This window comes from Mirounga leonina, unplaced genomic scaffold (genome assembly GCF_011800145.1).
Source record: "Mirounga leonina isolate KUSES-001 unplaced genomic scaffold, KU_Mleo_1.0 Mir_99, whole genome shotgun sequence".
Taxonomy (NCBI): Eukaryota; Metazoa; Chordata; class Mammalia; order Carnivora; family Phocidae; genus Mirounga; species Mirounga leonina.
This window is the reverse complement of record NW_023270971.1, coordinates 2,396,151-2,413,956: the sequence shown is the minus strand read 5'-3', so window position 1 is coordinate 2,413,956 and position 17,806 is coordinate 2,396,151. Positions and strand designations below refer to the sequence as shown.

Sequence of the window (17,806 nt, the reverse complement as noted above, 5' to 3'; positions counted from 1 at the left end):
CAATTTCCTTGCTGGTTATGGGTCTGTTCAGGTTTTCTCTTTTTCCTGTTTCAGTTTTGGTAGTTTATATGTCTCTAGGAATGCATCTATTTCTTCCAGATTGCCTAATTTGTTGGCACATAGTTGCTCATAATATGTTCTTATAATTGTTCATATTTTTTCAGTGTTGGTTGTGATATCTTCTCTTTCATTCATGATTTTATTTATTTGGGTCCTTTCTCTTGTCTTTTTGATAAGTCTGGCCAGGGATTTATCAATCTTACTAATTCTTTCAAAGAACCAGCTCCTAGTTTTGTTGATCTGATCTGCTCTACTGTTCTTTTGGTTACTATTTCATTGATTTCTGGTCTAATCTTTATTAATTCTCTTCTCCTGCTGGATTTAAGCTTTATTTGCTCTTCTTTCTCTAGCTCCTTTAGGTGTAAGGCTAGGTTGTGTATTTGAGACCTTTCTTGTTTCTAGAGAAAGGCTTGTATTGCTATATACTTCCTTCTTAGGACCCTCTTTGCTGCATTCCAAAAGTTTTGAACAGTTGTGTTTTCATTTTCATTTGTTTCCATGAGTTTTTAAAATTCTTCTTTAATTTCCTGGTTGACCCATTCATTCTTTAGAAGCATGCTCCTTAGCCTCCTTGTATTTGAGTTCTTTCCTCTTGTGATTGAGTTCCAGTTTCAAAGCACTGTGGTCTGAGAGTATGCAGGAAATTATCCCAATCTTTTGGTACTGGTTGAGAACTGATTTGTGATCCAGTATGTGATCTATTCTGGAGAATGTTCCATGTGCACTCAAAAAGAATGTCTATTCTGTTGCTCTAGGATGGAATGCTGTGAATATATCTGTGAAGTCCATCCAGTCTAGTGTGTCATTCAAAGCCCTTGTTTCCTTGTTGATCTGCTTAGATGATCTGTCCATTGCAGTGAGTGGGGTGTTAAAGTCCCCTACTATTATTGTATTATTATCGATGTGTTTCTTTAATTTTGTTATTAATTGGTTTATATAATTGGCTGCTCGCATGTTAGGGACATAAATATTTACAATTGTTAGATCTTGTTGGATAGATGCTTTAATTATGATATAGTGTCCTTCCTCAACTTTTATTACAGTCTTTAGTTTAAAATCTAATTTGTCTGCTGTAAGGATTGCCACCCCAGCTTTCTTTTGATGTCCATTAGCATGATAAATGGTTTTCCACTCCTTCACTTTCAGTCTGGAGGTGTCTTTGGGTCTAAAATGAGTCTCTTGCAGGGCTGCCTGTGTGGCTCAGTCATTAAGCATCTGCCTTCAGCTCAGGTCATGATCCCAGGGTCCTGGGATTGAGCCCCACATCAGGCGCCCTGCTCGGCGGGAGGCCTGCTTCTCCCCCTCCCACTCCCCCTGCTTGTGTTCCTGCTTTCGCTATCTCTCTCTGTCAAATGAATAAATAAAATCTTTAAAAAAATAAAAAATAAAATGAGTCTCTTGCAGACAGCATATTGATGGGTCTTATTTTTTTTATTCAGTCTGATACCCTGTGTCTTTTGATTGGGGCATTTAGCTCATTTACATTCAGAGTAACTATTGAAAGATATGAATTTAGTGCCATTGTATTACCTGTAAAGTCCCTGTTTCTGTAGACTGTCTCTGTTCCTTTCTGGTCTGTGTTACTCTCTTTGCTTAAAGGATCCCCTTTAATATTTCCTGCAGGGCTGGTTTAGTGATCACAAATCCTTTAATTTCTGTTTCTCCTGAAAGCTTTTTATCTCTCCTATTTTGATTGACAGCTTAGCTGGATACAGTATTCTTGGCTGCATATTTTTCTCATTTAGCAACTTGAATATATCATGCCAGTCCTTTCTAGCCCCCAGGACTTTGTGGTTAGGTCTGCTACCAGTCTGATGTTTCTACCCTTGTAGATTATGGACCTCTTGTCCCTGAGCTGCTTGTCTCTGAGATTTGCAAGTTTCATTATTATATGTTGAGGTGTTGACCTATTTTTATTCATTTTGAGGGGGGTTCTCTGTACCTCCTGGACTTGAATGCCTGTTTCCTTCCCCAGATTAGGGAAGTTCTCTGCTATAATTTGCTTCAATATACCTTCTGCCCCCCAACCCCCAACTCTCTTTCTTCTTCTGGGATCCCAATTATTCTAATATTGTTTCATTTTATGGTATCACTTATCTCTCAGATTCTCCCCTTGTGACCCAGTAGTTGTTTCTTTTTCTCAGCTTCTTTATTCTCCATCACTTTGTCTCCTATATCACTAAGTCTCTCTTTTGCTCATTTATCCTAGCAGTTAGAGCCTCCATTTTTTATTGCATTTCATTATAGCCTTTTTGATTTTGACTTGATTAGATTTTAGTTCTTTTATTTCTCCAGAAAGGGATTCTCTAGTGACTTCTATACTTTTTTCAAGCCCAGCTAATATCTGATATCTTTATAATCATTATTCTGAACTCTAGTTCTGACATCTTACTTATATCCATACTGATTAGGTCCCTGGCAGTCAGTACTGCCTCTTGTTCTCTTTTTTGAGGTGAGTTTTTCTATCTTGTCATTCTTGCAGAAAGTGGTCATTTTTCTATTTGTAGAGTTGCAGCTATTCTTTTCTTAGATATTTGGTTGAGTTCATCGGTGTTCAGAATGATTTGATAGCTATCTAGCTGAATTCCTGGGACCAGATGAAACTACTCTTCCACCATCTTGGACTATTCTCCAGGCAATGTATTTATTACTAGCACATCTTCAATTTCCTCCTTTCTTTCCTCCCTTCCTTTTTTCTTCTCACCTTCTCCTTTCTCCTTCCTTCCCTCCCTCTTTTCTGCCCTTCCTCCATTCCTCCCTCCATCCTTCCAGCATTCTTCCCCCTGCTGGGGGGTCCTCTTCTCCTTTTCTGCTCTTCTTTTTTCTTTCTTATTTCTGTCTTTTTCTTTCTCTTGTCCTTCCTTCCCTAGGACACAAAGGGAGCAAGACCCAATCCTGCCCTCACAGAGTTTACCTTCAAATGGAGACATTTCTCCTTTACAACCTTGTTTGTGTAACTTGCATAAAATAATCATATGTACACACCTCTTGTCTTCACACCAGAGTTTGAAAGCTATCTCTAGCCATGTACTTACAGCTATGGAAAACCGCTGAATGTTTTCATCCTCACAGTCTTGGATGACCTTATTCAGTCGATGGTTGTCATGGGATTCCCCATCAGTCACAATTACCATGACTTTTTTAACTCCCCTTCGGGCACCCCGGGCTTCAGTGAAAGCCTCCTTCCTGAAGTGATCACAGAAGAAAGAGAAGCAAATAAAATGCCACCTCAAGGTTAGGCAAAGTGATAAACAAAAGAAAAACACTGACAACTCTAGTTAGAACAGTGCTGTCCTTCCACGATCAACATTCACAACCACTGTTCAAGCTGGGAGGCATGAAGATCATTATTTGTAATAGTCTTAGATTTCTCCCAGATGATGAAGAAGTCACCATTTTAGTAATCATCACATATCCCATATACAAAGGGCAGCACTATTTCATTCTTTGGAAACTTCTCAGGGAAGGTGTGACTGGAGCACACATCAGATCTGGAGAAGGTCAGATCTTAAATACTTGCTCAGCCACTCCTTTCTCTATAAACACTCCTCTTTTCTTCTGCTTTTGGCAGAAGCTTTTGCTTTGTCCTCACTTCCACCACATCTATTCTGACATTTATAGAACAGTATGGAAATCCTCTGAGCTGAGGAGGGGAGCTGGGAGAAAACAGAATTTTGTATGGCTGGAATGCTTGAGAGTGCTCTTGGATATGGGGGAAAAATTGGACATAGTAATAAAAGACTGCTGATGGCTGTGGTCTGAGTCAGTGATAGAGCAGGGCTATGGGGGGCAAGAGTGGATGGAGTAGCTATGAAAGATTTGGTCTGAACTAGGTTTTAGGACACAGGCTGGTGGGGGTAGGATGGAAGAAAGCGGCACAGAGAGAAAGGGAAAATGCTATAACCTAACTGCAAAGAAAGGAATTTTTTATTTAATTCAAAAAGCATTTATGGAAAGCAATGTAAGAGAGGGGAAATTAACAATTTTTGTTGTTTTTTGCTTCTACACACACACACACACACACACAGACACACACACACAGAGGCATATTTTCCCTCTATTATTTTCTTTCCCTTGCTCACTTTCCTTTCTGGAGTCAAGTACATTTTACTTAGGAATGAAACAATGAAAGGATTTCATATAATATTTTTTAGATCTTGGTATAAAATGCAGCAATAATCATACTGAATGGTCTATTTCAATATTTTTCTTTGGTCATGAGGACAAACAGCTGCAGTTTGGGATATGCCAAAAAAACATTTCTCTTAAACTAACCTCCCAAAGGGTTTGCACAATACACATTAGTTTTACTGTAGGTACACAATAAATATACACAATGGTGGGTATCTTGTGAGCAGGCTAAAAGATCCCGGTGATGTGGGCAAAGGAATTTTATCTCTGTTTATTTTCCTTTAAAAGTGCTAAATGTCAATATGACAAGATGTTAATAATTGTTGATTTGTTTGGTGAGTACATAGGATTTTGTTGTACTATTTTTTACATTTTTAATTTTTCTTACAATTTTCAAAATAAAGAAACTATTTAAAAAAGTTGGCCACTAGGGAACTGTGTATCTCTGCCCTCTACACTACACAGATAGATTTTCTGACTTTATATGCACAAACAAAGGTGAAAATAGACGTTAAAGGCTAGTCTTTATTTTTTTATTATATATATATATTTTAAAGATTTTATTTATTTATTTGAGAGAGAGAGAGAGAACAAGCAGGAGGAGCAACAGAGGGAGAGGGAGAAGCAGGCTCCCTGTCCAAGCAGAGCGCCCAATGTGGGACTCGATCCCAGGACCCTGGGATCATGACCTGAGCCAAAGGCAGATGCCCAACTGACTGAGCCACCGAGGTGCCCCAAAGGCTAGTCTTTAAATGAAGTTCAGAACATGAACTTATCATATAGGATTCTATCCTTTTTGCAGTCCTAACTCCTTAGAGGATCACCAAGACTTCCCAATTCTCTTGAAGATCCAGGCCATTACTGAATGAACCTCAACCAATGGAGATGATTAAAAGACATTTCTTAAAGAAAATCTGGTAAATCTAAACAGGGGTTGGTTTTATATAATGTAAGAGTGGTTTTATATAATGTAAGAGATTTATATAATGTAAGAGATTCAACACATGATCATTCCAGTGCCAGTGCCACTGGCAGAACTCTTGAGTACACTCTTTCTGTTTCAAATATCTTCAGCAAATTGCCCTTTACTCCCAAATACTACTATCCAATGAAAATAGAAGTAAAGAATTCTAAAAAATGAAAAATATTTTTTTGCAACTGGCCCTGCCTAAAAGGAATAGAGAACAATTAAAAATATGCTTCAGTGTGAAAAACTAATGTACAAGAAGGATATTTAGTAATACCATTATTGAGTTTTATTTATATACAAAACTCAATAAACTATGTGTCTGACAGCTAGACCCTTTGTGAAACATGTAGGCAAAAACCATATAGGGTCATGGAATTTAGAGTGTATTTATGCAGGAGCAAAGCAGCCAGAATATTTCTTCAGTTAGTTTTCAAAGATGAATATTCATTCTTAAGTGGTTGCCTTTGGAAAACACAGCTCTCTACAGGCTCAGAGCTTTCAAAGAACACTTTGATTTACTTTGAATGTGCAGTCACATTTAGTCAATTATTTAAGAGGGTGCATTCAGTACACCTCAACATGTGCACTCTTTGTGCATGCAAATTGGTGATCCTATAGGCAGGTAAATGTAAAATTACCCCATCTGTTTGTGGTTATTTTCTCTTGAGCCCGATATAACTAGAACCACATGCTTCTCTAACACTTATGAGTCTAAGGCTGCACATGAAATTTTAAATTTTTGAATATCCAACCCATTCTTTGGAATATCCATGTTAACTATTTTAACCCCCTTAAAATACTGATCTTAGCAGGCAGGTGAAATGAGAGCATGGCTAATTAGCTCTTTAAAATGAGATGAGAGTCCAGAAGTTGAAGACACTTAACAGAAGGATCCTTAATATTAGTCAAACTATTTATTAGATTTCCTGTGATTTTGGTATTGTTTAGTTTTTGTTTAGAACCTTACTAGCTTTAAAGGCAACTTAGGAAGAAAATAGCAAGAGATAAGAGTTGAACGTAGTTGGGAAAAATATAGAAAAACTGTTTCACATTGTAATCAAAGGACAGTTCTGTAGCTTCTCATAGAATGAAGTTCAAACAGAGTGGATTATGTGTTCTCCATGGAGGTATAGGAGAAAGGAAGGGATGTAAATTAGAGGGAATTTGGAGAAAGGAAGAAAGAAAGAGTGCACAAATGATGAAGTTCTTGCAACTTCTTTTAATCTTTTCACTGAAAATGATTTCAAATACAGCAATGTTGAATTTGACCTCTTAAAGACTCTTACGTGAGAGCTTCAATAACCCTAAATCAGGTACTGTAAAATTATGGACATACTAGGATATAAATATATATTGAGTAGAAGTGAATGAATATTAATCCTTTTTTTTTAAATGAGATTCCTAGAAGCTGTAGACAAAGAACAAAGGGAAAAGATATTCACTAATATTATGTCTTAGTACCCAAGAACATGATGCAGCAGACTACAGTAATTTTCTGATTTTTCCATCATTTCAACCTTTGGAATAAGAGGAAAGATATGAAGGGTGGGGAGACTATATTGTAGAAAAACTTGATCCTATAACTATTAGTTAATCAGTGAGATCTAGTTTTAAAAAAAAGATGGCTTTAAATATTGCCAAGGTAAATGTTCAGTCGACACTCCAAAGGGCTTGATTGTGAGCAGTTATTTTTGCACAGTCTTTTACTTTGGTTTATTTTTTAATCCACATACCTGGCTGTGTCTATTCCAAGGGCTGTCATAGTCTGGCGGCCACCTCTCTGGATTATTTTATTTGCTGCAACAAGTACCTCTTCTGTTGATGAATACTTATTGAGGTTGAACTCATGGGTTACATTTTCTCCATACTGTACAATTCCAACCTGAAACACCAAGCCACTGTGAGTTATCCATTTAGCAATGTTCCGTTTTCAATTTTCTTTAGTTTAAACATGTAGATCAGATATACTTTTTTGTCTTTCAGATGAGTTTAAAAATTCATCAGTACACAAATCCTTCTATTTTGACAGCAATAATCATTGCCACTTGTGGATATTCACAGCCCAAAGAACAAGAATGATAGTGCTACTATTAAACTTCCCAAACATTGGTTTATATCTTCAATAGTTTCTACTGGATGACTCTGGCAGGCCTTGGTGGGTAGAAGGTGCTACACACTGACATGCTCTCTGCCTTCACAGAGTTTCTAAACTAGAGAGAGAGAGAGAGAGATTCAACACATGATCATTCCAGTGCATGTTCAACTGTGGAGAGGGCTATAATGCTGTTTAGCAAGTAGAACCTAAGGCCCTACTTCAGAAGAGGCTCAGGGAAAGCCTCTTAGAAGTGATAATCAAGTTAAGACTGGAAGGTGCAAGGGGGTGGAGACCTGTCCTGAATGGAGGCTGAGTGGGAGGATGGGGTCCACACGAGGGGAATCTGTATGTAAAGAAGATGAGATGAGCAAAAAGCAAGGGACGTCCTGAGAACCGAAAGGAAGTCAGTGAGCCTGGACCAGGCTGTGAGGGTAAGTGAAACAAGATGAGGCTGGGTGAGTAATAAGCGGGGCATGTATCTGGGGAGGGCACATATGCACTTCAGGCTTTATCTAGTTCAGGCATAGCTTCATTTCTCTCATGCCAGCCCTTCTCCCCACTATCCCTTTTCGTGTTATCTGTCTTCCCTTTCTTTCTGACTTCCCCTTTCACTCTGTCCTTTGCACAGACTGGATAATTTGGGCAGCTAACTGCAAAGCCACCAGAGAGTAAAATGATATAGAGGGTAAAGTGTCCCCAGATTTGATTTCCCTTGCTCCATATACCTCCCCTCTCCCCTAGAGACGCCCATTTTTCTTATCCTTTTTCTATACCTTTCCTTAAATGTTGATGTGAACCAATAGACTAATCTATATCAAGAATTGTGACTGGAGATAACTTTTTGTTTAATTTTCTCTACTCAAAATTCGAGATTCAGAGAATTCTATACCCAAAGGAATGTCTTTTTAATGTAGAAATCTGGGCACTTCATTTCTTGGGTTGGGGAAGCGATTTGAGACAAGGTTGCCTTGTCCACTCTCAAGGTCTTATCCTTGACCTTCTCAACAGGAAAAACTGCAGTACCTCCATCTCAATTTCAAGTGTTCGTCTGTCTGACCATTAACTTCAGTTCATTTACCTAGTATATCTAATTCATCAATTCCTTCACCACATCAACACTTCCAATTAATTCAGAGATCGTACTTTTTTTTTTTTAACTTAGCATAGATTTCATGGTCCATCACCACAATCATTTACTTGCAAACTTTAACTCCTTTAACCTTTTTTCCCCTCCATTAACTCACTTGGCTAACTTCCAACTCTGGTTAAGTCCAAATATCTTCTTTTCTTTGCGAGCTTCTGTGACACTAAATGTTTCTAGACAGAAATCACACAATTTATAGACTGGTCTCACTTTAAAGTTATGGCCATGAATCTCTAATGTGGTTGCACATAACACTGCCCAACAGTCCTACTCCTTGGTACTAATGAGTGCACTTTGCTCCCATTTATTGAGTTCAATCGAATTCTAGTCATAAGCTATTAACTGCTCAGGAAAAAGAGAGTATCACACTGATACATGGGGAGGAGGTCACATGAAAAGAGATATAATTTATGCCAATTAAACAAGGCTGCTTTGTGCCATAATATTTGACATTTGCAACATACTTTACATATCTTATAAAACCTTCTATGAACTATTGGATTATCTGGACACCAGGAATAGAAGAAAAATGTTAGCCCCTTGTTAAGTCAGAAATCAGTGCTTTATATCTTTTCCCTCTCTCCCTTTCTCTATCGACTTAACATATATCTCAATTCCATAAGTTTATTCTTTAGAGAACTTATAACTGCCAGTTGCCTCACCCTTTCTTCATACTTTGCTTCTAACAACTCCACCTGAGGGTCTCTTCAAATGGCTGACTGCCCTTGGACTGCTAGAGCTGCTTTGCCCCAGAGGCTGAAAGAGCCAGAAGTGCCTGGAAATTTTCTCCCTCCTCACCCCTCGCCCTGCTCCATAGATGATGTCTGAGTCCAGGCAGGGAAAGATCAGTCCCTTGACTCAACTTGGAGCTCCCCTTCCAGATCAGCCTGAGGTCTTGATTTCACCTGAAATCACACCCTTGGTTGTCCTCAGTTGCTACTGTTTCGCTCCCCCAAATCTCTTACTATTTTCTTTTAAAAGCACTCCTTAGTAAATCACTGTTACTTGGCTCATTTTCTCAGGGTTTGTGTCTGGGAAACCAGACCTAGGGGAGGGAGAGATGATATAAAGCACTGATTTCTGACTTACCAAAGGGCTAAAATTTTTCTGCTATTCCTGGTGTCCAGATAATCCAATAGTTCACAGAAGGTTTTATAAGATATGCAAAGTATGTTGCAAATGTCAAATATTATGGCACAAAGCAGCCTTGTTTAATTGGCATAAATTCTACCTCTTTTCCTGTGAGCTATTATCCCTGTTTCTGAATTTCTTCATTGGCCCAGACCAGACCTCACTGCCTTGAACCTGGACTGTGGCAATTGTTGGTCTCTCTGCTCTTGCTCTCCCTCAGATTTCCATTCTCCTCAGCTCCATCTACATATTCATGGAAGATTAACTGTCTTGAAATTCTGCTTTTATGACATAACTTCCTTCTTCAAAAATCTCTAGTAACTCTCCATTGCCTACTACATCAATGACTTTGAAATATACTTTAAAAGAGAATTTTTATTCTACTTAAGATGGAAAACAGATAAAACTTCAAGGTGCTCCTTGAAATACTAGACCTGTACGGTAAAATTCAGTTTTCTTTCCCTGACCCGCAGTCACTCAACAGCCTGACTGCACCTTCTTATTCCCCCTCAACTCTAGGATTCCCCAGTCCGAGTGCTGTCCCTACCCTTTCTCATCCCCCCCCATAAAACTAAATTTTTACTACCCATTCTGGAAGATTCAATTCAAGTTTCACTTTCTCTGCAAAACTTTCCCAACCTAATCACCAATCTAGATAATACTGATCTTCCTCTTCTCTGAGCCCTGAGGCAAACTTGTCTGTTTTGCTTGTGTGAGTACAGCATTCTTCTCAACTGCTTTGTATGTGTGCTTTATCTCCCCAACTACATTATATGTTCCAGAGGGGCAAGGAGGGGTAAAGAGCATGGACTATGTCACAGCTTTTGGTACTCTCTTATCCCACGCCACTGCTTTGCTTTGCTTACGGTTGACCCGCATACATTCTTACTAGATGACTGTAACATTTCACATAAGCAAGTAGAAAATTGAGATAGCAGGGAAATAATGATAAGCAGAAGAAGAGAGACAAAAAGAAGTGTGGGAATGAGAAGACTGGGCAGTAGAAACTGAAATCTCAGGGAAATGACCCAGTATAGGTCCCTGGCTGATACTGGGCTGCATATTTCCTTAGGAACCAGGCAGAGTAAGACCTGCTGTGCCTTCCCCATAAAAAGAGTTCCATTTATTGATTTTGATCACAGGAAAATGGTCAAATCACAAAACAAACATAACTAATGCTTTGCTGAGTATTGATGAGACTCAGTGAATAGAAACAGTTTCAGTCCCAGCTTAGTGTATAATTTAAGGCAGGTAAAACAGATTCATACTAGCACCCTGTGTATATATGCATATGCAACAGAATCAAATAAAGGTCATGATTAAATAGCAAGATAAAAAGTGAGCCAAGTGATGAACACACACTGAAGGAGGCTGGAGGAGAGAAGCACAAGCACATTTACTGTCTTGCATTGAAAGGCCTCATGGAGGGAAGAAGATGCAGCCTCCTAAGTGAGAACCCCAGGTAAAGAACAGACAATGGGTCATGAATGTGGAATGGGAGAAAGCAAAGCTGTCTGGAGCTTGGAAAATATGTCAAAAATGATGAGGAATTGAAATCATTCTAGAAATTGAGAAAAGTAAAACAGCCAATAATCATCATATTTGACTTGAAGCAGTCAGTTGCTTCAGTTGTTGGAATGATACAAGAACCAGAGGGTAGAAATTAAGTAGAACACTGTTGAAGAGTAATGGGGATGAAAAGATTCTAGGCATGTTTGCTAAATGGAAATAAGTAAGCAGGGATGGCAGCTAAAAGAAGCAATAGGTTCGATGTGAACTTTAAGAGAAAATGGAGAAAAAAGTAGCTTATGACCTCAGTAAGAGTACAGGAAGATAGTAACAACACTCATAAGGAGTGGATGAATCCCAAGTAGAATGGTTGCTTTCAGAGACACCTGGAAAGGAAGCCTTTACTTCCTAGGGAGATACAGTTTGAACTTCCTGATTAAGTAGAACAAAAGATATAGGTATGTAATTATAATCTAAGGCCAAAGAGAACTAAGATTCAGGCTAGAGAATAAATCAGGCACACAATGGCTGAGGATTCTGTTACATGAACCAGAGGTTTGTAACACTGATTCAAACCCTCCATTTAAACATGAGATTTATAATCCTTCTTCAGCTAAGCCATGAACTAATATTCCCTTACCCCTTTCCTAGGGAGTACTAGCATCCTTTTGTATGTTACTAGGTATGATATTTAAAGAGTTCCATGGTCAAGTAATCTTGGAAAACAATGGGTAACACAAAGTTAACATGTATCTTTACAGCAGGACCCCCTTCTACACCCTCTCTGTCTCTCTGTTTTTATCTTTTTTGTCTGCCTCTCTTTCTCCCTTTGCTATTTATATTAACTAAAAAAAAAAAAAAAATCCACAAATTTCGAATGCAAAAGACCAAGGCTTTCTCTTACTTCTGTCCCCAGTTGCTCTACTCTGACTCATAAGCAAATTCTTTTGAAAGTGCTCTCAGAGGGCACCTGGGTGGCTCAGTTGGTTGGGCGGCTGCCTTCGGCTCAGGTCATGATCCTGGAGTCCCTGGATCGAGTCCCGCATCGGGCTCCCTGCTCAGCGGGGAGTCTGCTTCTCTCTCTGACCCTAACCCCTCTCATGTGCTCTCTCTCATTCTCTCTCTCTCAAGTAAATAAATAAAAATCTTTAAAAATAAAAAAAAGAAAAAAAGAAAAAAGAAAGTGCTCTCAGAGAGGGGCCTGGGTGGCTCAGTCAGTTGGCTGACTGACTCTTGGTTTCAGTTGGGGTCTTGATCTCACGGTTGTGAGACTGAGCCCCGCATTGGGCTCCATGCTTAACTGGGAGTCTGCTTAAGATTCTCTCTCTCCCTCCACCCCTGCCCTCCTCTCTAAAATAATAAATAAATAATTCTTAAAAAAAAATGAAAGTGCTCTCAGAATCTCTGATATGAAAACATGAATTGTGAATCATGAATTGGAAGACCTGGTATATTTTATTCTTATTTAAGGGAATATTTTTGGGAGAAACATATTCAATACCTCACGTCAAGCAACATAGTTTGGAAAACATTTCTTTACAATACGGAGTTACCTACTTGTAAAGATCAATTAATTGTTCTGCCTCATTCACCTCTGTTATATTCATGATACAATATCATGTACTGCAGTTACGCAAAAATGAGATTTTATCTCATTTCTAAGTTGGAAGTCTTTTGGATTCAGGGACAAAGTTTTAGTTTTGTGGTTTTTTTTTTTTAATTTTTTAAACTGCCCATGACAGCTGGCATAATATTTGATCAATAAGATACTTCATATATATCTGCCAAATTAAAATGAATTAATTATCTGAGTGGCCTCATTTCTTTTGGGGGGTAGAGAAGAAAGAGGAGGAAAATGAATGTGAGAAATATAAAAGAAATCACTGTAAGGAAGGCCTTCTGATTTTTCTTTCATGAAACTTCAAGTCACAACAGAATGACAAAGAAGTTTAAGAAAGAGAAGTGTGTAAAATAGCTATTAAGTGTATTAAGTCAAAGAGCTATGAAGGAATGGAATTATTTTCTCATTTAGAGTTGTATTATTACTTTGTATTATTAAGTCAATGTTCTATCAGCAGTACATAAATTTTAATTTCTAGCACAAACTAAGTTTCTGGGCTTTCATTCAACAATTAACATTATCAACTCAATGGCTTCTTTAGGGGAATAATGATAGGGTAAAACAATGGAGTTTTCAGTGTAAGATGCACAATTGCTTAACATGAAAAGACGTCAGGCTTTGTGTCTGGCCAATTTTATATTTCCTTTTACCAAACTATGGTACAAAAGCCCTGCCCTATAATATGCTTCTAATGTAATCAAGTCAGAGTATGATGTGGTAATAATACAGATTGTAGTCCGAGTGAACCATCATCATGGACCATTCTGAGGCTATTTTAGCTGAAACTAGGCTTAACCTCTTGTCACTATGGAGAGGGACATAAATGAGACTGGTTCCCAAGGAGATGAAATGAGTTCTCAGAAGCATAAAATTGATAGATGATAGATATAAGTTCTAGGAAAAGGGTGTCTTTAGCTGCCCTCTTGAATGCTGTTGCAATGAAACTCATCCAAGTTCAAAAATGCAAAGATAGGAGAGTAAAAGTAAAGTTCCGAGGAGAGAGAAGACTGTGGCAGAAATCAGGATGAGAGGTGAATGGGGCTGGGGAGGGAACACCTGCAAAGAAAAGCCTGAAGTCTAATGTAAAGGGATGTCTGGGGGAGTCCCCACAAACAAGTACTTCTAGCTCGATGACTTCATGACGTGAAGTGAGAGAAAGAGGTCATTACAGCAATGGTTTTTAACACAAGGAGAAAAATTCCAGCAATGACATTTTTCCAACCCAAATGATTTATCTCCTATGTGCTTGGCAACACATAAAACTCCAAATTGTAGTCCATAAATAAAAGGTTTAAGGCACGATGCTGTCAAAGTGGAATTCACAGTCTGCCAGGAGAGACAGACACATGAAGCAAAAAGTAGTGCTACCAATTGATGAGAGCAATAAGTGAAGGGTGAGCACAAGGTACGGGAACATGAGAGGAGAAAGAATTGTTCATGGGAAGCAGGGGCAGAAAGATCATGGAAAGTGACAGAGCAAGTGACATTGGAACTGAGTCTATGAAGTTTACCTAGCACCTAGGGCCTGGGGTGGAGAAGGGCACTCTGGGCGGAGGGACCCGTGGACACTGATGATGTGTTCAGGGATGGCCAGGGGGGGTGGGAGTGGCTGCAGGGCAAGAAGGGAGGCAAAAAGACCCCAGGGAGGCAGGGGGCAGCAGGAATGACTGGTGCCATATAATCCACTGGAGAGCTTGGATATTATTTAGCAGGTGAAGATAGGCGATTTTTTATCCAGGGAAATGCTATAATCTGAAAAGATCTGGAAAGATAACTCAGGTGAGTTATGGATGGAGGTAGGAGAAAATGGAGACTGGGTGGTTAGTGATAGAGAAGATTCACCTCATTCACAGCACCACTGTCAGAAAGTATAGCCTGATTGACAAGGATATGGCTGCAAGGCGCAGTCAGGCTTCTTTTCAGACTTCAAAACAATGAATCAGGCCTCATATTTAAGGCTTCTAGGGAAATGGCCATAAAATGCGCAGTAAAAAGAAAGACAAATAATATTCCTAAAATTTAATTAATTTCTCTCTTTCACTTTGCCTGGTTTAATGTTATGCTATACTCTTGATAGCAACAATCTAGACATTGTTCCATTAGTATATTTCACTTTTATATCAAGCCTCACAATTTACTGGTTTTATTTAGGGTAATGCACTCGTATTTGGCATATTTATATCATTCTCATTTATTATTAAAAGCAATGTTATGTTTAGGTATTGAGGATCAATAAGACCTCCATAATGTTTATACCATCATATCTTTTACGGCAAGCTCAGAGTGTTTCAGGTTTGTTTTTATAGGCGGTTTTTTAAAAGGCAATTTTATAGCCTTTACTCTGTCTTGGATAAAAAATTGGTTTACAAAATTTCCTTCACTGTGTTTGCAAAAGTCTTAATGAGACCACACAGAAACATGGAAGAAATTTTGAGTAACTATTTGGAGTTGATCTTTTTGTCATTATGCTGCATTCTACTAATGTATACTAATTGTCATATAGAAACTTTATTTTTTTAAGTTTTTAATTTTAATTCCACTTAGTTAACACGCAAGTTATGTTATATTAGTTTCAGGTGTACAATATGGTGTGATTCAACATTTCCATACATCATTCTGTGCTCATCACAAGTGCACTCCTTAATGCAAGCTTTTTTATTTGTTTTCCTTCCTTCCTCCCTTCCTTCCTATCTTTGCTTTTTTCTTTGTTGTGTTGATAATTACTTGCACATCTTTGCAACTATCTTTCAATACATGCAATTACTAAATGACAAATCTATGACTGTAGAGAATAGGCTATCATATTTCATCTTTACCTGTTGTACTAAGTGTATGACTATAACCAATATAATAAACAAGAACTCTGAGGTAGAGTCAGAATGCAAATGCAAATTTTTTTGGCTCATGATCCCTTTAAAACTTATCTAGGGTGAAGTTCTTCCGTTATCCCTGGATAGAAAGATAAATGTCTTATTCTTTGTTTTAAAATGGCTATTAAAAAAAAAAGACCTATAAAATTTGACTAGTAAGCAACACAGGTTTGAACTGTGTGGGTCCACTGATACATGACTTTTTTTTTTTGGTAAATACAGTGTAGTACTGTAAATGTGTTTTCTCTGCCTTATGATTTTCTTAATCACATTTTCTTTTCTCTAGCTTATTTTATGGTAAGAATACGGTATATAATATGTATAACATATACAATATGTGTTCATCCATTCCTTGTGTTATTGGTAGGGCTTCCAGTCAACAGTGGGCTATTAGCAGTTAAGTTCTCAGGGAGTCAAAAGTTACATGCAGACTTTTAACTATGCAGGGAGTCAGTGCCCCTAACCTTCACATTGTTCTAGGGTCAACTGTATTTTAATTTAGTTGTGCCACATGAAATTGCTGTATTTGTAGGTAGAAAATGATCAAATAACAACAATTTCATATGGTTCAACCTAAATTAAAACAAACTCAAGAAGACAAAATATCAAAGTTGATTTATAGTTAAATTTTCTCTCCTCCCCTTACTAAGGCTTACAGGGGGTGAGAAACATGTAGTTGAGAAAGGGGCACAATTGGCTGTTTCTTTGTTTCTTTACTCAACTTCCCTTAGATCGTTAACTATAGTTTCTGACCTCTCCAGGGACAGGGGTAGGGGAGATGTATAAAGGATACAGGAATTCTTACTTGACCGGTGCTATCCTGAGATAGATCAGGTGCTACCAGGTGATAACAGCCTTCTTGTGGGTTCTCTCTAGATTTCCCTTTACTTACATCCTTGTCTGAGTGAATATATTTCCCTACTGCAGTCCTAGACATGAGGGATGTCTTCTGCTTTTCTGTGCAGAAGAAGCCTCTGCTCACCTCCAGGAGAGTCTGTGGACAGGACCTAGCACGGTTCCACGATGATTCATAAACACACACATTCTTTGTACTGACAGACGCTGGGCCTGCAGGCCAATTCCATGGTGGCTACCTCTCATCTGATTGCCTGTCAGGAGCTGGTCAGCTGCTATGTCGCCCGTTAGGTATTTCAGGCAAAGGTCAGGCACTAGTCAAGTTGTGTCCCAACTTTAGTGGACACACCAAGCTCACTGTATGATCCTACTGAAGCCTTTCTCACTAGGCTCTTCACAAATCCCCTCAACTCCATTCTTAATTCCTTTATACCTTTGAGGTGGGTGAGGAGTCTAAGAATTCACCATCCAGCTCTTAGCTTTCTATCTGTAGTCTCTCTCACAATTTATTTTTATATCTTCCCCTTTCAGGAATGAAGGCGGGGAGGATAAGTAATTGACCTGCTCCGTTTCTGAGCTGGGCTGGTTCACCCCTCCTTAGGCAACCTGGTGGTCCCCGGCTCCCGGGAGGAGATCGCCATATTGAAGCCCAACTTGGTGCGCACACCCCATCAGTATAGCGCACTACAGCCCAGAACTCCTGGGCTCAAGTGATCCTCCTGCCTCATCCTCCCGAGTAGCTGGGGCTACAGGTGCGTGCCACCGCGCCCGGCGGAGGATAAGTACTTGGGAGGAAAAATTCCAGAAGCAAATTCTGTCAATCTTCGGGCAGAATTGGGTGCTTTAATTGAAAACAAACAAAAACAAAAACAAAAGACAAAACAATCCAAACTTATTTAAATTATGTTACCATCAGTCAGGGAAAAAAATGGTTGTTAAAATAAATTATGTTTTTGGAGAGAATTACTATAAGACCACATGAGAGATAACCATACTTTTCTGTACACATTTCTTTGAAGAGCAAGTATTTTTCCAAAATTTCTATGAACAAATTTCTTTTCTGAATCCACTGAAGGAAGGTCAATTTTTTTTTTTAAAGATTTTATTTATTTATTTGACAGAGAGAGAGCACAAGTAGGCAGAGTGACAGGCAGATGGAGAGGGAGAAACAGGCTCTCTGCCGAGCAGGGAGCCGGATGCGGGGCTCGATCCCAAGACCCCAGGATCATGACCCAAGCCGAAAGCAGCAGCTCAATGGACTGAGCCACCCAGGTGCCCCGGAAAGTCAAATTTTAAAGGGAGCTTAAATGTGTTACACCTAAAACCTTATTAAATACAGTTTAGCAAAATTGATGGCTTAGTAAACATGTCCTTTTCAATCCATTTCATTTAGAGAATTGCTTATGAAACTAGTCATCAA

General features: G+C 38.7%; 1 protein-coding gene across 2 annotated transcripts in view; it reads right to left on the bottom strand.

The window, feature by feature from the left end:
- The window catches only part of LOC118006776 (integrin alpha-1-like), a 170,762-nt gene that overhangs the window by 75,296 nt on the left and 77,660 nt on the right, over positions 1-17,806 (bottom strand). For both annotated transcript variants that reach the window (XM_034999543.1, XM_034999544.1), the window contains exons 7-8: positions 6,895-7,043; positions 3,096-3,246 (exon numbers count right to left, since the gene is read on the bottom strand). In XM_034999543.1, the coding sequence (XP_034855434.1) occupies positions 3,096-3,246; positions 6,895-7,043 (300 nt within the window). The remainder of the gene's footprint in view (positions 1-3,095; positions 3,247-6,894; positions 7,044-17,806) is intronic.